General features: G+C 37.7%; 1 protein-coding gene across 8 annotated transcripts in view; it reads left to right on the forward strand.

Moving 5' to 3' along the window:
* FNDC3B (fibronectin type III domain containing 3B) overlaps window positions 1-25,165 on the forward strand; it is a 316,053-nt gene that overhangs the window by 256,121 nt on the left and 34,767 nt on the right. For all 8 annotated transcript variants that reach the window (XM_037525111.2, XM_054700361.1, XM_054700362.1 and 5 more), the window contains 9 exons: window positions 1,594-1,680; window positions 2,780-2,918; window positions 4,659-4,730; window positions 6,853-6,971; window positions 8,726-8,831; window positions 9,745-9,917; window positions 11,803-11,916; window positions 12,243-12,392; window positions 18,734-19,014. In XM_037525111.2, coding sequence (XP_037381008.1) covers window positions 1,594-1,680; window positions 2,780-2,918; window positions 4,659-4,730; window positions 6,853-6,971; window positions 8,726-8,831; window positions 9,745-9,917; window positions 11,803-11,916; window positions 12,243-12,392; window positions 18,734-19,014 — 1,241 coding nt within the window. The remainder of the gene's footprint in view (window positions 1-1,593; window positions 1,681-2,779; window positions 2,919-4,658; window positions 4,731-6,852; window positions 6,972-8,725; window positions 8,832-9,744; window positions 9,918-11,802; window positions 11,917-12,242; window positions 12,393-18,733; window positions 19,015-25,165) is intronic.

A 25,165-nucleotide genomic window follows, 5' to 3' on the forward strand; every position in this document is an offset into this window, starting at 1 on the left:
ATCAGAATTGTTATCAATACATGGCACCGTGAAATTACATTAGCTACATAAATTGAAAACCATACTCTTAATTTCTGCCACTACTTCTACCATCATCAGCAACCTGTCCTTTCTGTAGGCTTTCAGCATAGTCAGTGGCATTCCTTGTTCTTTCAGTTGGGAACACCAGAAACCCTTTGAAATCCTTAACCAATATACAAGCAGTCAGCAAATCCTTTGAAATCTTCCTTCAAAAATTATCCAATAATCTGACTGTTTCTCAGCATCTCCTTAGCTACCCATCTACAAACCACTATCATCTCAGGCCTGATTATTTCAGTGCCTCTGAAGTACTTCCCCTGCCTTCATCCTTACTGCACACAGTGTTCTCCACAGGAAGCCTGAACGATCTTGTTAAACACAAGTACAGGCACGGCTGTGCTTTGTTAAGAACCCTTCCATCCCAGTTCCTCCCCTTTTCTTCAGCATGAAAACCAGAGCTCTCATAACACTATTGCATCCCACACAATGGGGGGTCTACATTACTACCCACCTTTCTGCCACTGTAGTTCTGGAAACTGCTGGTCTTTCCTTAAACACAGCACTTGTGCCCTGATTATAATTTGTGTTGTCTAGTAAGATAGTGCCTAACTACACATGGCTATCAAACACTTGATATGACTTGTGGGCCCAAGGAACTAAATTTTTATTTTTATTTAAATTTAAAGGGCCACATGTGGCTCCTTAATTAACTTGCACAACTGTAGAAAGCAACTTCTCTCTAACTCCACATCTGTCCTCTCACCCAGATTTATTTTTCAGCATAGCGCCTACCACTATATAACAGGCTTTATATTAGGGGTTTTTTTAATCATTTTTTCCAATTGGCATATAAGTTTCTTGTGGGTGAGACTTAATTCCTGGGCAAGGATGAGCCAAGTGTGCAAGAAGACCTGGTGCATAGATGCACCAGTATTTGGTGAATGGATGGATGTATGCTTGGATATTCGAGAATATTATGGAATGAATTCTATACATTCAGCTTTTAGTGGAATATTTATCTTCTTAAATCATTGTCTTCCCCATCCAAACTGTCCTTTCTCCCTTGGTCAGAAGAGGACACTGTGGGGTCAGACACCTCAGACACAGTTTACCGCCCAGCACATTGCAGCCCAACATGATGACCTCAGTACATTTTTTTAGAAGTACATACTGCTTTGTCACGGTACTGCTTGGTGGTTAAATTCTTTGTTTTAAAATGCTTATTGTAACCAGGAAAAGTTTGCTCTGTGAGAAAAACATATGTGGCATCTATTCTAAAGCAAATTTACATTCTCTCAAAGAGAGAGTCTTATTTTCATTCAAATATTTGTAAGCCTCACAATCAACAGCTGACCAGACCCAGGATCTATGACAGTAAAAGAGTTAAATTTTTCCTTAAGGTGAGACCACTCTGCACAGTGCCAATGGCTGCTGATAATTATTCTGCAGTAGCTGCCAGACCTCTGGCCAGTGGTGACAATGGGAAGAGGCAATATAAAAATCCTACATGCCAAAGTACTTAATGCCCAGATTTTATGATACTGATGTTTCTTTCTGGCTTTGCCTTTTCAGGATAACCTTTTCCACCCAAAATACACTGGAGAGGATTTAACCTGTACTGTGAAAAATCTCAAAAGAAGCACACAGTATAAATTCAGGGTGAGTCAGTCATGTTGTTACCTGAACTGCTTAAAAGTGAAGCTATTTTATTGTTCACCCATTTATGGTTTCAGATTGACTCTATGAGTTATGTTATTTTCAAGTTCACAACACTGTACATTTTAAAATAAAATTTGTAAGTTGCACACTATGCTTTCACTTTCAAATCCACTTTGTCCTTGTGTGCTGTAATGAATTGCATGACATGTGGCCAGATGCCCTCACCTGAAGGCCCCAAACCCAGTCCTCCTTCGTCTTTCCCTCACCTGCGCTGCACACCTTTCTCTGAGATTTCTCCTTTTAATAATTTTTCTCTTACTCTCCCTTTTTCTTTCTCTTCTATCCATATTATTTCCTGTTCTCTCTCTCATCCCGTCCCCACTTATGCTGTGCTTTAGTCATTAACAACCACTGTTAGTGTCACTGTAGGACTTTGTGTTGTAGCCAGCTTTGCAGCCACCAATACAGAAGAGCCTGTCAGCTGCGCCATGCACTACCTGTTTCTACCTCAACCTTGTGCATTTTGGGGAAACAAAGGTGTATTCTCATTCCACCCTTCTCTAATTTGGGGGCACCAAGTGGTGTTATTTGGAACATAGTAGTCACTCAAGAAATTATCAACTGGACTGTCTTTGAGGAAAATGATAGTTTTTTGATATGTTTTTAAAACCCTGTTACTTGACTCTGGCTTTTGAAGTATAAGCACATTGCTGGCATTTTCCCATGAGGGGGCATTGCCTTACTCTTAAATAGGTACTTCCCCCTCACACTCTAGTCCCTTCCTCCTTTCACAGAACAGTTTTAACTAGATAGAGACATACTGGTTTGGGGGTTTGGATTTTAAGTCTTGAGAGGGTAAAAATATTTTTAGCTAAAGCCCACCTTGTATTTTTGTTAACAGTCAACTATACTGAAAATAAGTATTCCATAAAAAAACATTTATATATCAGCAGTTTGAGATTGAAAGAGAGAAAATATGCATGTGTGTGTTCCCTTTGTCTGAGTTTATGGATGCCTCGACCTTGCCATGCTGAAAAGCCATCATTCACTCAGAAACTGAAATCTAAAGCTTGTTCATGTTTTCTTGATTGTCTTATAGCTGACCGCTTCTAACATGGAAGGGAAAAGCTGTCCAAGTGAAGTTTTGGTTTGTACGACCAGTCCTGACAGGCCTGGACCTCCTACAAGACCCCTCATTAAAGGACCAGTTACATCTCATGGTTTCAGTGTCAAATGGGGTATGTTTTGCTGCTGTTGCTACTTTTTAGACAGTTTTCTAAGAATTTTAGTAGTGACACAATAAATACTAGTATTATTTCAGGGCATTTTACATGTTTGGAATACACTTGAAAGATAATGTGAAAATTTCATAAATTGGTAAAATGGGCACTTTTAAGAGCCTGTCATTTATTTTAATGACTTTCCCTGTATTACTTTTTTCCTCCAATATTTGTAATGTTCTGTTGAGTTGAATACATAATAATAACCCCTGAATAGATGTTTTTCTTCAATAGTTTTCCCTTAAAAGTTGGCAGTGTTTAGTATAAAAAACTGATTTATAAAATTAATATTGAAAGTAAATTTTAAAATTTCAGTATATCATAATTAAATTTTGACATAACAGAATGCCTTAGTTTTTGTTGTTCTATGTAACCAGAAGTCATGAACTTCAATGATTTTTCATTTTGAAGTTTATCATACGAGGGGTATCTGATACAGGGCACTGTGGCTTGCCTCTGTTCTATGGATCATAAACATTTGTAACTTTATGTAAAACTTTTATAATATATGTAATTATCACTAATAATATAACAACTTTAGAGTCCAAAAATAAGTAGAAATCTAAAATATTATTTTCCCTGGCACCAAGTAATGTAAGGTAATCATGACATTATTTAACCATTATTGGGGACAAATTACTGAAAGATAACTGTTTTAAGTTACCCAGTAATTTTGAGGCAGAATTACTAGGATATCACATTTCCCTGGAAGATGGATATGATTAAGATTAACTGCTTTTGCCAGACTGTCAAGTTTTTGTTTCTGAAAATGCTAGAAAGTTCTGTCAACAGTGAATTTCTACTATCTTTAATTATATGCTATTTCACTCTATAATCGTTGTAAATATCTGTTCCTGAAATATGAAAATGCCAGGTAAGAGGCAAAGGGAAGTGAAATTCCTAAATCTATCAGTAAACTGAGGGTGTCTCTAAAATAGAGAGATGCCTGACTGGTGATAGAAGTAAATTCTTCATAGTCCTGAAATGTATAATGCAAGGTATTTTTCTGCTCAGAGAAGAAACCCCTTGTAGGCAGAGATAGACGTAGGCTAAATATCCAAGTCGCCACAGGGCTGTAGTAATAAGCTGGAACCTCTTCTATCCCTTTGGTGCATTTTCTTATTGATGCACAATTCTGGTTTTTATGTCAGGTTCACTTGGGTTGTAAAGTTTGCTTAGTGACAAACTGTGATGGAACAGATTTATTATACTAATAATTAATTTGTTTATAAATAAAATAAGATTTATTTTGTTAATAAATTTAGTACTTTGCCTTCCCTCACCTGCTTTTAAAAGACTCTGGTCTCTTATAAGTGAAATAAAACAAAAAGTATATATACACGTTTCGTCTTATATAAAAGGCACTAAATGTTAAAGAGCTGGCTTCAGAATGCTGAAAATAAGTTTATTACCATAACTTTTAGAAAAGTCAATCCATATTTTGAGTGTTGCTCGTGTTTCACCAAGTAAATGTTAATTCTCTGACATTCCTAGCCTGAAGAACTTTGAATAATTTGATATTATTCAAGATTTCTTTTGTTTTCCAAGAAAGGGGTTGGAAGAAATAATGCATTAGTTATTGTGCCTTTTGTTTAAGTCCAGAATTAATATAGTATGTGATTTTATGTGTTCTAATTATATTTACCAATAAAAATCAGTACCTGTTTACAACTAATAAGTCATTTGCTTACTCTCCAGATCCTCCAAAGGACAATGGTGGTTCAGAAATACTCAAGTATTTGTTGGAGATTACGGATGGAAATTCTGAAGGTGAAGTTTTTTGAAATTGTTTTACTCAAATCCCCAGTAGCAAGCCCTATTTTCTCGTGTGATAAACACCTTCATAGTAACCATGGGCAATCAATTCTAATAGAATCATAATTCTAATGACAGCTATTACAATTTAAAAACCTTAATTCCATATTAACAGTTTTCCTCTATCAAAAACTGGGATCAAATTCTACTTGAAATGTACATTTTTATCATTTTTATTTTATTTAAACCACTGGTCCTAGTAGGAAATTAAATTAAACTTTTCATCCCCTCTTTGGGCACACTTTATCTGGAAATTGTTATAAGCAGAGAGTGTCAGAAGTAATCAGCAGGAAGGATAAGGTGAGGGATGGAAATAGGTTCTGTAATCTACAAATTCCCTTGTATAGCAATGACAGACAACATATGGCATCACTGTGGGCTAGTGACAAATGTCACCCTTTTGCTACAAGTGTAAAAGAAGTCTATATTTAGATTATCTGTCATTAATAGTCACAATGTGGATTAAAGCAGGACAATGTTAGAAATCTAATTACTGAGATAGGTGGTGGGTAGGGGGGGGTTAAGAAAAATAAATTATTTAGCTATAGTACCTTTTAATAGATCATCCTTCTAATAAAATTCTTTAGGCTAAGAGAAAAAAAACTGTAATCATTAGAACTTTAAAATGACATCTCTCATCTCTCTATAATCACTGTAACCATTAATGCGAAAAAAGGGGTACATGCATATAGCAAAAAAAACCAACAACACATAGGACCTGTTAACAGTGACCGCAGGCCATGCAGGTGTGTGGCTTGCCTTTTATCCTGTGCCACGGTCGCCACCTGGAATGCTTTGTTTTTCCCGTCAATCTGTTCCTGTTTTAAGTTGAAAACGTGAGAATGCTTTGAGGTGGACACAGCTTTTCTTGACATATTGAATGCCAAACGTTGAATTTAGTTTGTTTTATATTAGAAAACCTACCTAGTAGGGAAATCATGTATAAGCAAGGGACTGTTGTTGTCATGACTCTCTTGACCAGTGTTGACAAATGAAACGGAGTTGCCATTCTCTACTAGGTCAGCAACTTTGCTGGTGCGTTACATGGGTCATGAATTGAACCTTTACGGTTGTCCCTGTTTCCAGTTTTGCTAATCAATAATGGGTTTGTCTTTCATATTCCCCTTTCTCACAGGCCCCGGTACATGTGACTTATTTAGTAAGTCCTGTCAAATAGGCATCCAAGAGAATTTGTTGAAGTTTCTTTAGTAAAACATCATGAAATAGGGTGAAAGTGTTTCCTTAAAACAACTTCATGGAGTAAAACACTTCTGTAAAATAGCCAACTAGAAAAAAATGGCCTTAGTGGGAGTAGACAGAGTAGGAAAAGAGTCATCCTGGGGCCCAGCTGTGAGGCAGGCAGCCAGTCAGAGTCACCACAGGTGCTTTTCCCCCAGCGACATTAACTTTGTGGCCACCCACACGTCCCCAATCCCCAGTACCCTGCTTTCTTTATTTTAATCCCCAGAAATGGTGAGATAACTGGGTCACAGTGAGTGTTTCATCTTTAACTTGTCAACCTTCCAGGCATTTCTGTCTTTTTAGAGGGACTCTCTGAAAATAGCAGATCTTTACCCAAAGGACAGACACTGTAATTGGGCTGTTTTATTCTTTGTGACCTCTAGCAGGTCAGCACCCCAAAGTTATCAAAAATCTCATACCTGAGCAGCCTTCTCTCAGCCATACCCAGCTGGCCCGGAGACCATCTCATACCAGAAGCACTTCAGCTCACTTGGCACAGCACTGTCCCCTTTTGCCATTGCCCCCTCCCTATTGCCAACTAGATTTCATATTATTTCTATCATCCAAATCTCATTGTCGGCAGTGTAATAATGGTGATATTAAGTAGTCTAGCCTTACAGCCGCACTAAGTATAAAAAATGACTCCTGTGTTTTTCTGGTATTTAACTTTGTCGAGGAAATGGAAAGAGAGCCCTTTGGCCGTTGCAAAAAAACGGGGGGTGGGGGAGATGTTGGTTTTCATGGAAACCACTTAGAGCTTTTTCTTATCAGTAATGGTTGATACTATTATACTTTCACAAAAGCCATAAACTCATAGACAAGTCTTATTTTACAGCGAGTCAATGGGAAGTGGCATACAGTGGATCGGCCACAGAATATACTTTTACCCACTTGAAACCAGGCACTTTGTACAAACTCCGAGCGTGCTGCATCAGTACTGGTGGACACAGTCAGGTTGGTTGGGTTTTTGTTTTGTTTTGTTTTTTTAATCCCGGTATACAAGTAAACATCTACCTTTGGTTAAATTCAGACAACCTGTCTATAACATCAGCATAAAATTCCGATTAAAAAATGTATCTTGGTGATGCAACACCCCATGGTATCATCTCAAGAAATGAAAACTATATTTAAAAAATTTTGCTTTTGAGTAAATAAAAGATGGACCCAAATGTTTCTCAGCTGAATGTGTTATTTTCAGATACATTGTCACTTAGTTCTTTCTCAGAAGTCTTTCGCATGTTCTTCTGTGACAATTAAAAATTGAGTGTTTTCTGGAACTTTCATTAGCTAAATAAGAAGAACCTCAGTTATTGCAATAACGTGAAAGCATAGAATTTGGAGTTAAAAAGCTAGGACTTCCTACACCTCTGCTGCTACCACCTCTGGCAATTTTGTGAGAGTGGCACACCTTGCTCAAGGTGCTCTACTGCCATCTGCTGGGGAATTGTTGTAAAAGCTGTATAAACCTGTGGTGGCCACGCTGAATGCCACCTGCTGTGACGCAGTCAGCTTACATATCTGTAAGCAGCAGCTCTTCCCTTTTTTCTTCTATTTGTATAACTTAGACCAACCAATTAACATGTAAGGATATTTGCTTTTAACCACACAGTGTTCTCAGAAGCTCAAATAACCTAATGAATACACAAGAAGTACTCTAGGTATGAAATAGTTATCTAAATGGCTTTAACAATCAGAAAGTGGGTGAGAGGCATGGTGGTAGCAGACATTTTCAGTGTAGGGATGTCTAATATTATAATGTGAAGCCATTAGAGTTAGGAGGGAGAGATGCTGGCTTGCAGCCATGTGCTTGGGTTGACTTTTCAACATACTACTACATGCCATTAGATTGCCTAATTTTGCATTCAGCCCACCTCCAGCATCATCCTCAGCTTGCTTTTCCACCGGAGGATATAGTAATGGCATGTCTAGATTGCTCATAAAATGAGTCCTTATGACAAAAAGGTTCAGTCAGTCTGTTCTTAGGAGGCAGTGCTGGAACTCTCTGGAGTGCCTCCCAGGGTGAGGTATATCCACATCAAAGGCACAGATTATCTGCAATTCCTCTTACAGGCAAGAGAGCACAGAGGTGGTATAGGGCACAGTGTGAATGTGTAGAACACATCTCTGCACCACTTCTCAGGAAGAAGATGGAGTTTGATTGAGCTACATAGCTCTACCTTGTTTTCTTCTGTCTGAACAAGGGGTCAACTTCCACAACCTTAACCAACCAGATTCTGCAAAAAGAAGGTGTATTTATTTTAGCATTAGCAGAACCTGCTGGTTAATGTCAGACTCAGTTGATTAATACTGACTTAATTTGCTTTTCTGCTCTGTATGTGGATGGTTGGCTATTTATGGCACCGTTTAAAAATTTCATCCAGCTGTTGTTCTGTGTTCTCTTCTGTCCTTATGAAGGGTCTTTCCAATTTTGGTTTAAAGAAAAATAATTGAGTACATAGGACCTACAACACACAGCTACAAACCTGACTAGAAATAATCATTTTTACCAGTGTCATGTGCAATTTATGTCCACACTAAAAACACATGCACAAGATCTTATTGCATTAAAAAAAGAAAAACAAAACATACATATTCAATGTGCAACCTTCCCACCTCCCCTTGGTAGCATTTACAGTTATGAGTGAAATTTGCCTGTTTATAAATTCAAGGTAACTAAGAGATGATTCTCTCTGGTGTTTCTCCTGCAGTGTTCTGAAAGTCTCCCTGTTCGCACACTAAGCATTGCACCAGGTCAGTGTCGACCACCGAGGGTTTTGGGTAGACCAAAGCACAAAGAAGTCCACTTAGAGTGGGGTGAGTGAACAAATCTTCACATTAACATTGACAGCTTGGACGGTTGTAGATTGAGTTTAAGACTTAATACTTTATAATTAAGTTTCAAGTCTTCCTTCTGAAGATCATGGTTTTTTTGTTTTTTTGTTTTTTGTTTTCAGTTGAAAATGTCCATATTCCCTTTAATGTTTGTTGGCTTGAGATTGTGTTCTCCCCAACTGTCGCTCTTCCCACTGCTCCTTCTGATGCTGCCCACATTTTTCTTCCTCTACCCTTTGGAGGACACTATTCTAGAGAATGGTTTAGAGCAGACAGTCTTTTTAAGAAAATTTCAACTTTATCCATAAAAGAAAAGTTGTGTTCAGTTTAGAGTTCAAACCGAAAAGTGATTCATCAGGTAACATCAAAGTCCTCCTTGTCTTTGCTGCTTTGTTATATGTGGGTCCTGGTGTTTTACAGAATGATTCGAGCTGTGTCAGCCTTTCTGTCGCATCAGCAGTTTGCAGCATGTGCAGTTGCAACTGTAAACCTACGGAACACTCTCACTATACCCCCATGTCTAAAATAAAATATTAAGTCAGCTTTGGATCCTCTATCTTGATTTCACATGTCCTTTGGTTTTAAATTAAAGAGATTTTCTTCCTTCTGCTTCTTCCTTTTCTAGTCTTTGAATGTGAAGAAATTTGCCTGATGGTCCTACTCTAATTATTTTATTAATGTGATTAGATGTACTTGCTTAGGAGTATATGAATAACATCATTTAGAAGCTTTTTCTTTTATATCTTTTTGGGGGTGGGGAGAATCCTTTAGTATGAGACACACTGAGGACAGGCCATATGCAAGATGTTTTTGGAGACTTTGTGGGGAATCTGGTCTGAGATGGTCAACTGGAAGCAAAAATAATCCTAAAATAAAAAGCATTCTTCATTCCCAGATGTCCCTGCCTCTGAAAGTGGCTGTGAGGTCTCAGAGTACAGTGTAGAGATGACGGAGCCTGAGGCTGTCGCTTCAGAGGTGTACCACGGACCAGACCTGGAGTGCACCGTTGGCAACCTACTTCCCGGAACTGTGTATCGCTTCCGGGTGAGGGCTCTGAATGATGGAGGGGTGAGTAAAAGGTTACATGCATCGTGATCAAAATAGAAGGTGCTAGCACTTTTCCATTTACCTTCCTGAAATTCCTCAGCACTATCTGTTGAACCTTGGTAACCATTAAAGGAGTGTATATAAAATCATCTTTCTGACTTGGATTTTGTAATTTCATATAGACCCAGCATTGGAAATTCCTTTCTTTTGTCCTCATGTCGGTCTTTTGAGTTCAAGGTTAATAAGAACATCATACTTTATATACTTTTGGTGATTTAAAAAATAATGTCCTGTTTTCTCATTGACTATATTAATCAGTTTGAGAAAGTAGACCTACATAATCTTCCTGTACCATCATCTGAATTATCAAGCCATGTCTCAGCTTGTTTGTTTTCATTTCATTTCAAGTGAAGATTGTAGAACTCTCTAGCCTTTCCTGCCACTGCTCCATTGCAGTTGTCCAAGTGGGGTGTCAGAGATTGAAACTATATATTTCTATAGTATATCCCAGAGGTATTTATTCTTCATTTTTAGTTTTTTGCAGTTGCAGAGAGGTTTGGGAGAGATTCATAATAAGAACTAGGTGATCCACAAACTGGTAGGACTTTCTTTAGTCTGTTTTAAGTTAACCACAGCTGTCCTTGAAAACACTTGGTCTGAAGTTGGATCTCAAATCTTTAACAGGAGTTGGATTTTTTCTAACGGGAGTTGGATTCCCATTAGGAATGTATTACAGACACAATGCCGATATTTAAATTTTAAAAAAACATGGCACTGAGCAATAAAACTGAATTGCAGAGAAGATAAATAAGCCGGTGTTTTGTAACTTATATAAGTAAAAAGAGAATAGTCAGTCATGATCACAGATGCTGTGGGAACTTTATTTTGCTAGTTTTGCCCTATTCCCCAGCATTTTAAGGGATCTCTGTCATAGTTGATAAATCCAACTAGACTGATGGGAAATTTACTTTGTCTCCTCTTTAATTTATCATATAAAAGAAGGGTTTCAACCTTGTTTTATTTCTGTTATATTGGAAGTTAGCTATATATATTTGACTTGTAAACACCCCCTTCTGAGGTCCATTTCTTAGAGAGTTTCCCTCCCACTCCATAGACCTACCCCAGCGTCTTTGTAAGTTTATGTTGAAAATTGTGAGAGGTGTGGGTTTTATTGTTGTTATGTTTTCTCTTCTTCCTATTTTGAAAAGCATAGTTACACACTACATCAGCCTGGAAATTATATTATTTGACTCTTTGCCCCATTCTTTGAAGTATCACATGTTTTGCTATTTGAATAGGTGGTTATGGCTCTCTCAAAACGTTTTAAGTATCTAGTGATAGTTGGTGCTGAGTCATGTGGTCACTGATGCTAATATGAAGAGGAATGCAGTGTAGACCTTTATGTAGTTGACATGGTAGGGATATTCTGAGAAAACACTAACAGGAACATTTGTTTTCAAAATGGAAAATGCCAGTAACTAAAAGAAATGTTCAGAATGTGATAACCAACAATTCCAAGTAGATTTCATGCATTAAAAATTAACCAGTATGCATCTGACTTGCTTTTCTTTAATGTCCTCTGAGAAATACTGAAGTAGCATGCCATGGGGTGTCAACAACCAGCATGTCTATGTTTCTGATGTGACAGTAAGATAAAAATGTTTGGCAAAATAATCTTCTCATCCTTTGAATGAAGGAAAATAATCATATATATAATAGACATTTACTACTCAGGGAATGTATGTAGGAGAAAACTTTATACACATTCAGTTGAAAGTGAAAATTATTAGATAGTATTTTTTAATCAATTATACTGATGATAGTGTTAACCTGGGCTTTATTTGGTTATAGGTGTCTGTGTACACACGTAAGTACATACAAATTGGCATGTGCTCTTCTCTTGTAGTATGGTCCTTATTCTGATGTCTCAGAAATTACCACTGCTGCAGGGCCCCCTGGACAATGCAGAGCCCCTTGTATCTCTTTTACACCTGATGGATGTGTCCTAGTGAGTTGGGAGGTAAGTCAAGCACATGTCCTACATCAAATTTCTGTCTCTTTTACTTTCCCTACACCCTTGCAACTTATGGGGAACTCAAAAAGCCAAAATTCTCATGTAGGTGGTTTTTACACATCAGTCTTCTTTGGTTTTTGCTTCTGCCATTTAGAGTTGTGAAAATTTACCATGGCCAGATATTGAGTTTCTGTTTCATGCCTTTCTTTCATATGTGCTTGAAATATCCTGGGGCATATTGCCCTGTTTCCCAGTTTAGTCCATTGAATGCAAACCTCATAGAATTTTCTTATTAATTAAATTATTCACAAACATGAAATTCTGCTTTCCAGAGTCCTGAGAGCTCTGGTGCTGATATCTCAGAGTACAGATTGGAATGGGGAGAAGATGAAGAATCCTTAGAACTCATTTACCATGGGACAGATGCTGGCTTCGAAATTAGGGATCTGTTGCCTGCTGCACAGTATTGCTGTAGACTACAGGTAGGTTAACGTTATTCAGATGTTGCTCTGAAAAGGATGGTAAAGGAAACTTTTATTTAAAAAAAATAAATTTAATTAAATTTATTTGGTATGAAAAATTGTTTTGGTATTTTACAATAAATGTCTGAAACATAAGAACAAAACTAGATTTTTCTCCACTCTACTTTGCACCACCTTTGTTGTCTTGATTGTTAATTCACTGAGTAAATGACCAAGTCCAAGGCAAAAGTGGCAGAGCTCCTTATAGAAAATGCCTGCCGTGTGTGTGCTTCTGAAAGCGCATTTCAGTGGAAAGCCACAAAACTGGCATGACAGAAAATTCATATGCCAGTTGTTAAATGAAGTCAAAAACAAATATTACACTAATTTGGACTAGTCTGCATTCAATTTAGAGAAACCACCTCCTACTTCCCTGAGAACATTGACAAGGCTGGTTGTGTGTAAGTTTCTACTTGGGAGTCCAAATAAAATAACATTAAGAAGAAATGGCTCATAATATAGTCCCTAAGAGTGACAGTAGTCATGGGTTTATCTTTCCTTTATTCATTTGAATAATGAGGTTCCCCCTTTTTAAAGCTTTATTATCCTAAGAAAACAGTTCTTTGCCCATTCTTTCCATTGTTTAGTATCATTTTTTAAGCATTACTTTGTGCCAGAATCAAAGGATGATTAGATTGACAAAGGGAAGAGATGCAAAGATAAATCAGATGTAATCCTTGACCTTGAAGAATGTCATCTTGGGCCTCCCCTGGTGACGCAGTGGTTGAGGGCTGGGCTGTGAAGCTGCTCTCAGCCTCTACAGCTCTGGTTCGATCCCTGGCTGCTGGCAAGGGTCCCACATGGTGCGGCAGACCTCTCCTGCCGCACCTGCTGCTCCCCTCAGCAGTGTATTTTGTCAGTCTGCCTGTTATGTTCCCTGCTCTGGCTCTGGTGAATTCTCTCACTCTCCTGTGCTTCTGACTGTACCCAGTGCGTGTATAAATAAATAAATAAATCTTTAAAAAAAAAAAAAAAAGAATGTCATCTTCACACAGTTAAATTTAAATGAAGACGCAGAGATGCAGGATTGAGGTTTCCACCTGATTTAAGTCATGGATCAAATTGCTTATCACAAGTTTGTTGACACTCAATGTCTCTGGCCTATTTGGAGAAAATATTCCCTGGATAATTTAGTTTTCCCAAACATTTTCTATTAAATTCTGAAGACTGCTTTAATATAAACATTTATGATTAAACTCTTACATGCACCTTCTTCCTTCTTGAATGGAGCACCTGGGACATAATTAACCCTTTGTCAGTGAGTCAGGGTCACACCACACTACCTGATCTTTATAATAGTGATGCTGAGTCATTGGCAAAAGGTTAAATTATCCACTACCCTCCTGTTTTTGGAACAAGACAGGATATAAATAAAGAACTGTCTGCCACCACAGGAAGGAACTTCACTGTTTTGAGTTTTGGTCTCTCTTTACAGTGTTGTTCTACTACCTTTTTCCTTTGAGGGTAAATATTGTCACTTCCCAAAACTGCAATTTAAAAGATATATTGGTAAGAATAGAGCCTACGTAATAATAATGCCTGCCTTCTGTTTTGATAGTAGAGAAAATATTTTTATATGTCTCTTGTCACAAAATTACCCAGACCCTATGAAGGAGATAGTACTTTTAAGACCACAGTTTCTGTGCTAAAGAAATACTGCCAGGAAAAGCATGTCCTCAACCTCTATTAATTTCTTGGTATCTGTGGATCAAATGTGAATTATTTTTATTTGACATCACTACAAAGTCATATTAAACCCTTAAAATTCTTTTGAGTATTAGTACCTTAAAAATCAAACCACTGTCACTGTTACTGAGCAGGAGCAGTATGCATAGAGGCTGACATACCATGACACCAGATTTTGAGAAAAGAACATTTTGCGAATCCATTGGCAAGGAGACAGGAGATAAACTCAAATCTGCCTCCCTGGTTAAGAAAGGAAACGAGATTATGTAGGCTTTGGGGACTGAGGATCAGAACAAAGGATTTAAATTTTATTGGCTGAAAGCAAGCCTGGGCAAAGAAATGTGGACTTGGCTGATGTCCATGGACTAGTTACAGGTCAGTTCATACATGGATAAACATGAAGAGGCTATTTTTTAGATAACTGGAATTTTTCAGAAAACGAGTTTTGCATTTCTGCTTGTGGGCTGCTAGCCTCTGGGTAGTGCTGCAGCCCTCCAACCACCACCTCTGACCCTTGCTTGCAATTGCATTTTCCTGACTCTGGCTGGTCTTGGAGCTCTGCTCAAGGTTAGTGTTTTATTTGCTAAGACTGGGTCATCTGCAAATACAGAGTTTGTAAATACAAACCTCAAAGAGAAAGTTAAATAATGTTTTTTTATCTTTTGTGCTCTAGGGTCCAAAAGCAATTTAGTCATTTGACCTTGGTTTTAATATACCTATATACTGTGTTTTCATGAAAATTTCTTATATATATATATATATATATATACACACACACAAATATTTCTTATAATATATACTGTATATACACTTGTTTTTATATAAAAAAACAAACATTTCTTATTTGTGTCAGAAATTTTTTTGATTTTTCTATTGTCCTTAGGAATATTTTAATTAGTAAATACCAAAGCAATCTAGTCACATGAGACATATATTACAACCATACTATTATTTAGTTAAATAGATGCTTTTAAATTGTTTCCTTTGATTAAGAGGAAGTGGTATAAATCAAGAAAGCCTTTTCCATTGAACAAAAAGTGAAAAACAGTGGGAACTTGGAAAAATAAAATGTGAAAAATTAAGAGTCAAATCAGGTCTGTATTGTACCAGTGTTAGTTTCCTGGTTTTGATCATTCTGTACCTACAGAAAGTGTTAATATATAAGGTGTTCGGAAAAGCAAGGTAAGATATATATTTAAATGTTTTTGTGCAGTTTTTGTACCTTCTCTATAAATCTCAATTTCTAAATAAAAAGGGTTTTTTGTTTTTTTAAGTTGTAAAAGTGCTGTTTTGTTCTCGATTTTCCCAGGGGGAAAGAGAACACTGTTGGCCTGATACTTTATGAAGGCTTTTCCTGTTAACCAATTTAATCTGTAGAATAATTCCATGAATTAGATGTTACTATTCTCACTTTACATCTAAGGAAACAAACTCAGAATATTAATTTGTCTAAGATCACACTATTTGTAGATAATGAAGTCAAGGTTTGGACTAAATTCCAATGCTTAAAAACCATGTTCTTTTCCTTCTGTCACATGGTAATCTAAAGCCTTAGTTGATATAAACGTTAGTCTCCATGATATTTTTCTGCCCTTATGATGAATTTGTATCCAAAAATAAAATCTCTAAATACATGTCCTTAAAATAGTTTGACATTAAAATTTTACCAGAGTTGAGATGTTGTCATGAAATAGCATTAGATATGGCAAAATATTAGAGTTTCAACAGTAATTTGATAGCAAATGCCTTTTAATTTGCTTCTTTGAAATAGTAATGTACGGAAATTAAAATTTTCTTGAACTTTTGATTTAAGAGCTCAAACTACTTTCCTTTAGTTTTGTAATGGTCTGAATAAACTCTCCTATGAAGTAAATAAGAAATGGGTTTTAGAGTACATTCATTTTTATAGTACATTCATTTTACATTCATTTTATATTTTCTATTTGTGAGAAAAACAAGTTGCAGAACCCTGGGGTGGGACCAAACTTGGTGTCCTTGTGGAAGAGCAAGGAAGCCAGTATGGGGCAGACACACTGTGGGGGGAGCATAGTAAATGATGGAGGCACCTGGTGATGAATCCTTTGGGAGGCTGGTGGTGGTGGTTAGCAGATTGGGGAAGTCTTATAGCTGATGTGAGGACTTCAGAGTTTATTCTAAATAGGGTAGGAGGCTATTGATGGAATTTGAACAGTATTACTCTGCTTGCTTGGAAGAAAGACTATAGAACAAGGGTGTCCACTGTTTCCAGTTAGGAGATCGTCAGAGTAACCAGACAGAGCATGTACTTACGCTAGGATGATTCAGGCTATGCTGAGTGCCTAGTGGGGGTATGAGAGGAAGAAACATGTCCAGCGATGACTCAGAGATATGAACTGAAGAGCCTGGAGGGTAGGGAAACTATTTGAGGTACCATACGATTTTATGGGGAGAAGATGAGAAGCTCTCTGGACAGTTGAGTTTGAGGTGCCAATTTGACATTCAGGTGGAGCTAGTCAGAAGGCAGTTGGATACACTAGACTGGCATTTAAGGTAGAGGTCTGAGTTACACTAATGAATTTGGGAGTAAGATTTGAATGGCCTTTTTCCCTTTTAGATAAGAGGAGATTTCTGAGAGTTTGAACAGAGATAGAAAAGAAGAAGGTGTCTAAAACCTGAACCTGGTGCCCTCCAGTGTTGATAGATTTCAGGAATGAGTAGCAAAGGTGATTGAGAAGCAGCAGCAAATAAGTAGAAACAAGAATATGGGTTCCAAAACCAAGTAAGCATTTGAAAGCTAAGAATCCATTAAATGCATAAGAAAACATAGCCAAAACACTACGTGATGTTGGTTTCCAGGCTGTCTTTGAGGATTCAACTCCAGCAAAGATAAAGAAATAGAATTATATAAAACTAAAATACTTCCACACAGTGAAAGAAACGTATCATTAAAACAGACATCCCACTGAATGGGAGAAAATATTTGCACAGCGTATATCTAACAAGGGGCTTATATCCAAGATCTGCAAAGAATTCATACAATTCAATAAAAAGAGAACAGAAAACCCAATCAAAAGTGGACAGAGGAGCTAAATAGACATTTCACCAAAGAATACCTACAGAGGGCCAACAGGCATGTGGAAAATGTTCATCATCAATGAGCATCAGGAAAATGTAAATAAAAACCATAATGAGATACCCCTTCACTCCTGTGAGAATGGCCCATATCAAAAAAATGTAAATAACAAATATTGGCAACAGTGTAAAGGAAAAGAAAGCCTCGTACACTGGTACTATAGGTTGGCCCAGCCCCTATGGAAAACAGTATGAAGGTTTCTCAAAATAGCAAAAATAGATACAACATATGGTCCAACAGTTTCACTCCTAGGCATTTATCCAAAGAATGCAAAAACACAATTTGATATATGCACTCCTATGTTTTTTGCAGCACTATTTACAGTAGCCAAGATATGGTAACAACCTAAGTGTCCAAAGATAGGGCTGGATAAGAGGATGTGGGGGGGATATACTTAATGGGAAACTACTCAGCTTTATAGGAAAAAATGAACCCCTGCCATGAAATTGGATAGGATTATGCTGAGTGAAATAAGTCAGAAGGAGAAAAACAAATGAGATAATTGCATTTATATGTGGTACAAAGAGAAACAAAACAATTATTGACAGAACTAAACCAAAGTCTAGAAACAACTGCAGAATTGAGGCTACTAGAGGGGGAATGTGAGCGTGGAAAGAAAGTGACAAGGGGCGGGGGGGCAATGGTATGTGACAAAGGGGTAGATGGGAAGTGGTGATGCACATCTGAGAAGGTGTGAACCTGTTCCCCTGAATCATGCACAGTGATGTAAGCCAAGGTTACCTCAAATAAAAATAGAAACTCACAAGAAAAAAAAAAGTAACTGATCAAGGTGCCAGCTCTTTCTTTGAGGTAAAGTCAGATGAAGGCTGAGGATTAACTTCAGATATGAGTTTATCATTGACATAGGAAATAATAGAAATCTTTGAAAAAGAAATCTAGCTCTTTCAGGGCAGCACTAGAATTAACACTCAGATTATTGAGTTCCAGTCCCAACTTTTTCTCTAAACCTGGAATTCTGAGTTATTTGATCTAACTTTACATTACCTCCTCTGTGAAAGGCAGATAAGAATACTTGCCAGTTAATTTCTACCTCAGCTAATTATTTTGAAGATCACATCAAACAATATGTAAACTGAAGTGGGTTGTACAAATATGACTTGTTACATTAAAAATTATTTTTCAGGGCCTCCCCTGGTGGCGCAGTGGTTGAGTGCTGGGCTGTGAAGCTGCCCGTAGCCTCTGCAGTGCCAGTTCAATCCCTGGCCACCAGCGAGGGTCCCACAAAAAAAAAAAAAAAAAAATTATTTTTCATAAGAGGTAATGATGGTGATGTTATTTTTTCTTTATTCACAGAAAAGATGTGATTGGCATTTTTTGGAAAGTAGTCATTAGATTTAAGTGAACATATTTAGGGTTTATTTCTCTCTGCGTTTCTAGAAGTAAATTGTGCATAACTTTACAGTTTTTGAATGACAACTAACCTGGAGACATTAGAATGTGCTAATGGTATAATGTGGATTTGTCTCCCTGTTCTGCTTTTTAGGCCATCAATCAAGCTGGCGCAGGACCGTACAGTGAGCTTGTTCTTTGCCAGACACCAGCATCTGCCCCTGACCCTGTCTCCACTCTCTGTGTCCAGGAAGAGGAGACCCTCAATGCCTATCCCGATTCACCTTTTGTGTGCCTTGTACTGAACTGGGAAGAGCCGTGCAATAATGGATCTGAAATCCTTGCTTACAATATTGATACTGGAGACACTAGCATCACTGTGGGCAATACCACCTCCCACATTATCAAAGATCTCCTTCCAGAAACCACCTACCGGTGAGTGCAGGAATGTAGAAATAAGTCAGCATTGACATGTTAGCACTTGGGACTACAGGTTCATTGGGTTCTAAGTGCCAAATGGTGACCTCTAGCCATTCTTAATATATTTAAGAGTACTGAATGCAGCTGTAGTTTAAGAGCTTGTAATGCTTTGTACTTTAGGAGTTGTAAGTGTATATATAATCCCTAACCCCTGAGGGCAGAGTTTCACCTACCACTCCAAGTCAGTTTTTCTCTCTCGATCTCTTGAACACTTATCTTTGCATTTTTCTCTATGATTCATATGTGGACTTTCTGTCCTCACCATGTACTCGCCCACCTCTGAAGTAGAGCTCCATCATTCTCATTCATTTTTCTGATTCCCCAAAGGCAAACACAGCATTCCAAGGCATGTATGATTTAGCTTTTCCTCAGGACTTCACAAGAGGCCAGAGAAAAGTAGTTACCATTAAGCAAAACTCAGTTAGTGTCTTACGCATTCGCTCTTTGCACCAGAGCTCTTCTCAAGGAGGCCAACCAGCTCACCTTCCTCTTGTCACACAAAGACATCTCCCTTTGTCATACTAGATGGTGTCTCAGAGAGATGATATATTTCATGGATTCAGATTCGGGTCATCAGTTGTGTCTTTAGAGAAGTTATTTGTGTCTATTTCTTCCATAAAATGGGAACAAAATTACCTAACCTCTTAAACATGTTGTACGTAGTAAATAAATGAATGTTAAATGCCTGTATAGAGCCCAGCAGGACATGGCATATGCACAATTAACATGAAGTATAATTTTCATCATCAAGATCATCAGTAAAACTGGCTCTCCCTGGCCGGCCAGGGATCAAACCCACACTACAGAAGCTGCGAACAACTTTACAGTGCTGCGCTCAATCCGCTGCACCACCAGGGAGGCTGCCTCTTTCATTCTTTTAACAAATCTCTTGGGCACAGTACTGTGTACTCTGAAACTTGTGAGACAGTGATAACACTGTCATTGTCCTCAGATCACTCACACATTTGGGGGAAACTTAAGTACAACCTGAGGTAGTAGGTAATTGTGACACCACAGGCTGAAAATAGCTGCGTGTGAAAAGTCCTATTGGTGTTTAGTGTTTTGGAAAAGACCACCCTAGGGTTTAAAATGGTCAGGATGGTTCAGTGGGTCTTGAGGTGGAAACTGAATAAAGGGAGATATGGATGAGGGGCAAGTCAAGGGCATTGTTTGATCCTTAGCCAATCTCAGAAAACAAGTCTTCACATTGCTAGCCAAATACTAAGTACCTGTAATGCCCAGAGCTCTAATCAGGTGCTTAAGAAATAGGTGAATATCCAGACCACGACCTCAGAGCATTCCCTCAGTGATGGTGTTCTGAGGAAACCTGACTGTGAGGTACATAGAGGGGGAAATGAGCAAGTGAATGAGATACCCCAGCTCTTTCTACAAGATCAGATGTTCAAATATTGTGTAACCCTGATTGCTCAGGCCAGAAAACCTGGAAGAAACCACACTGGTTCAGGGACTCACTGTCAGGTTTTGTGTCTGCTCTTATCCACATCCATGTCTACTGTGGGCTGGACTCATCCTCAGGTCAGATTAACCTCAGTACCTCAAATCAAATCCTCTGAGCCTTCAGGTCACATTTTTAATAGGCTTTTGGGACATGGTTAACCCAAGAATTTAGCTTCTTCCATAGATGTGGCTTAAATAATTATAAAGATTTAACATTGAGGGCCTCCCTGGTGACGCAAGGGGTTAAGCACCGCACTATGAAGCAATCCGCAGCCTCTGCAGCATGAGTTCATTCCCAGCCGGCCAGGGAGCAACCACATGGCAAGGCGGACCTCTCCTGTCTCACCCGCTGCTCCCCTCAGCAGTGTATTTCAGTCAGTCTGCCTGTTTCCCACTCTCTGGTGAATCCTCTCACCCCCCTGCATCTCTGGCCTGTACCCCAGCTCTTGTATGCATAAATAAATAAATCTTAAAAAATTTAACATTGAAGGATAATATTGGAGGGTTTTGACTTTCATGAGTCAACATACAGTCAAATAACTTTTGGAAATAAATCTAGAAATCAAGGACTCAGAAGAAATGAAGAAATAGATGTAGGAGAATAATGATAAGAAAATTATGAAAAATATCTTCCACATAGGTGGTTAATTTAGGGACATGTTAAAAAAGTACCTCAAAATAACGCTGTTCTGAAGAAAATGATTTAGTAATATAGGAACTATGGAAGAAGGAGCTAGATTTGGACAGTAAAACCTCAAGACTCATTTTTAAAATAATTGAATGGATATGGCATTAATATTTCAACTCAATATTGACATGAAAGGATAGTATATTTGCCTTAAGGAGGAAATCCACAATGAGAGGCTGTCAGCCTTACAGGTTAAGCTGGAGGATAACATTTTAAACATTTTAGACATTTTGCATTAGAAATTTACTGTTTTAGAAAATGTGGATCTTTGTACTCATTTTGTACAGTATATGGGGACAGGTATGGGAGAGACAAACAAGATTTAGCCTAAGTCTTTCCTAGCCAATCTATTAATTGAATGCTTCATATTTAAGATATTGAGATTAATATTCATATTTAAGATCATTCTTTACGCAAGTTAAGGAATTTAATTTCTGTAGTACATAATAGGATACTCTGTAGTAGAACTCTGGTCAATCCACAGTCTTGTTCTTCTATGTATCAAAAATACAATTGCAATAATTATGGTGAAATACAAAATAAGTATTTCCAGGAAATAAGGTTGTAATTTTGGTCCAATCAACTTTTACCTCACCTTTTTCTGCCCCATAAATTGGTTTAAAATATAAGTGAACAGATCATGATGTTCTAGATAAAAATGTGGAATGAAACATTTTAAGCAAGCCATGGACTTGGATAAAGGACTTAGTTCTTTTGTGTAATTTTTTTTTTTTTTTAACCTTCAGCAGTTACACATTGTTCTCACACTGTGTATATCATTCCTGTCTTGCTGGGACAGAATTGTGTACCTCTGAAGCAAAAATACTGGCGTGAAAATGGTTGTTTTTAATGGATCTCATCACTTCTTCACTGATGCTTGTAAAACAACCTGTTGGCATACTGACACCCTCTGTGGAATTCGTTTGGAATTACAGTGCTATTTTAAAAGTTCTTACTTTTAAGCTTAGAAATGAGATTCTGTTTGAGGAGTAACAAAACTGTATTGAAAACAGAGGGGTAGCTTTCCTTGCATGCTGTCAGCTGCACAGAATCACGGACTTTGCAGGCTGAGAGAGTCGAGAAGGTCTGGTGGCACCCTCCCTAGTGTTCTGGCTTGAGCATCTCTGGCAACAGGAGCAGTGATTCTAACAACTACTTGCCAGTGGATTCCACTTGTGTTTCCTATGTATTTTATCAAAGCCCTCTATATCTAAAAATCTTATCACTTGATCCTGGGCCTTCTCTACAGCAGTGGTTCTCAAAGTATGATTTCTATACCAGCAGCATTAGCATCACCTAGAAACTTGTAAAAATACAAATTATTAGGCCGTACTCCTGGGGTACTGCATTGGAAACTAGGGGGTGGGGCCCTGCTGTCTCCTTTAATTAGCACTGCAGGAGATTTTGATGCTTGTTAAAGTTTGAGAACTTGCACCCTAGAGCAGTGGTTCATGAATGGTGATGTATCTGTGAATCACCTGGAGAGCTTTTGCAAAATACAGACATCTGAGTGCCACTTCCGTAGACTGTAGGGTCTCAGAGGAGGCTAAGATACCATTATCTATGATGTCAGTCATCTCTTACTTAACCATTCTCACTTCATTCAAATCTGTCTTCACTGGCAGGATTTTCTATAACCTCCTCCATCCTCTTCACTAGAGGGTGAGTTCTGTTTCTTGGTGGCCTCTGTAGTGAGGAGTGCCCCGACCTCCAGGAATGGTGTGACCAGCTGGCTGGTGCAGACCAAGACTGTCCCCTTCCTTTTCCTCCATATTGGTAGCTGGTACAGTTGCCTAAGAGCACTTTTTTTGGCAACCTCATTATGTGTCTGACTCATCCTGAGCTGGCAAACAACTAAAATTTAGGATAGATTTGTTTGTTATGCTCATTTATGTTCTTTTTGCTAGGTAAAACAGGGATGAAAATAATATTCATTGAGTCCTTATTATATGTCAAGCACTACATTAGCCTGTCCAGCATGAGTCATCAATCATTTCTTCCTAACAAGATGAGGTGGGCTTTATTAGGATACAAGTTCTCAGTAGCCAAGTGGCGTCAGACAGCTTTTGACTTCAGTCCTCCCATTTATTGTCTCTGTGACCTCAGGCAAGTTTAACCTCTCAATACCTCAGCTTCCTGATCTGTGAAACAGGGATAATAACTTTAGCTACCTGATAGGCTTTTGAGTGCTTTAGATAAGATTTTAGTATGAGACCTGACACAATAGCATGCGTAATTTAGCTGTTGTTAATGTTTGGTAGGGAAGAAATGAGCCTGAAAAGTTGGCTATGACCCTACTACCAAATTATATTTAGTGATGTCTGTGGAAATCTGGCATTATCCTTTAAAACAATGGCAGATATCTAAGCATGTTTTTCCCTGCCATGGCAGTGCATGAAAAAGTAAGTCCAAAGTCCTGGAGCAAAGAGTGATGGCACTGGTTTCTCCACAACATGGTTTCTCCACTGGTTTCTCTCATCGACATGTTTCCAGTTTTATTTTTTTTTTTTATATGTAAGCCATTCTCATGTCTCAGAGGGGTGAGATGATATCTCATTGTCATTTTGATTTACATTTCTCATTTATTAACTGATATTGAACATTTTTTCATGCATCTTTTGGACAGATAAATGTTTTCTATTAGAAGTGGCTGTTTAGCTCTTTTGTCCATTTTTTGATTGAGTTGTTTGGTTTTGGTATTGCTGAGTTGTATGAGTTCTTTATATATTTTGGAAATTAACCACTTGTTGGAGGTGTGATATGCAAATGTCTTCTCCCAGTCTATAGATTGTCTTTTTGTTTTTCTGGTGGTTTCTTTTGCCTTTTAGTTTAGTGTAGTCCCACATGTTTGTTTTTGCCTTTGTTTCCCTTTTGCTTTTTGTTTCCCTTGCCATTGAAGTTGTGTCCCCAAATATGTCTCTGTGGTTGTTATCCAAGAGTATATTACCTGTGTTTTATGTATTTGTAGTTTTGTGACTTATATCCAAATCTTCAATCCATTTGAGTCAATTTCTCTGTAATTAATGATCTAGTTTCATTCTTTTGCATGTGGTTGTCCAAGTTTTCCAGCACTGTTTATTGGCAAGCTTTCCTTTTTTTATTGAATGAACATGGCTTCTTTGCAAAGGATTAATTATCTATATGTATATGGTTTATTTCTGGTTCTCTATTCTACCCGATTAGTTTGATTTCCACTTTTGTTTCAATGCCATACTGTTTTTACCACTATTGGTTTGTAGTGTATTTTAAAGTCATTGGGTGTGATACATTTGTTTATCTAATTTTCTCAGGATTGCATTTCCTGTTTGGGATCTTTTGTGTTTCTATACAAATTTTTTTAACTTTGTTAAGCTGTGCATCTAATTTGATTTCTTTAGTCAGTGTCATTAGTTTATTAATGAATCTTGCAGGTTCCTGGATACTTGAAGAGATTTTTCATTTCTGCCTTATCCAAATTAGCATTTGTTCAGAATTATATCACTTTCCTAAAATTGGAAAGCAAAATTCCATTTACCTTTTCTTAAATACAGAGTTTAAAATCTCAGACACTGATAAACAATGCATGTTTAAAGAAGAAAAAAATAAAAGCCTATGGGTATTATCTAAATTTGAAGATTAACATGTTACTTCAATTAAAGAGGAAATGTCTCAAGTTTGGGTTTGAGATAAGCTTTTATTATTTTAATAAAACTTGAAAGTCAGTTTTTTCTGCAGTGAATTCTTGGAATTGTTCCTTGCTTTGCTGACTAGTTCATGTGAACCCTCACTAAAATTAAGAAATTATTTTCGTACTACCTTAGTCTTTCCTCCGCTTTTTCAGTCTCCTAAGATTAGAGTTCTTAAATATTTTTACTAGAATGCAAGAATGGCATTATTCCATTTTGTCAGCTCTTCAGTCTGTTTTGAGGATTACTTTATCCGTAGGACTAGTTAGTTCATTGCATAGCTGGAATAGTAAAT

Source organism: Talpa occidentalis, unplaced genomic scaffold (genome assembly GCF_014898055.3).
Source record: "Talpa occidentalis isolate TD23 unplaced genomic scaffold, MPIMG_talOcc4v2.1 talOcc4.4, whole genome shotgun sequence".
NCBI lineage: Eukaryota > Metazoa > Chordata > Mammalia > Eulipotyphla > Talpidae > Talpa > Talpa occidentalis.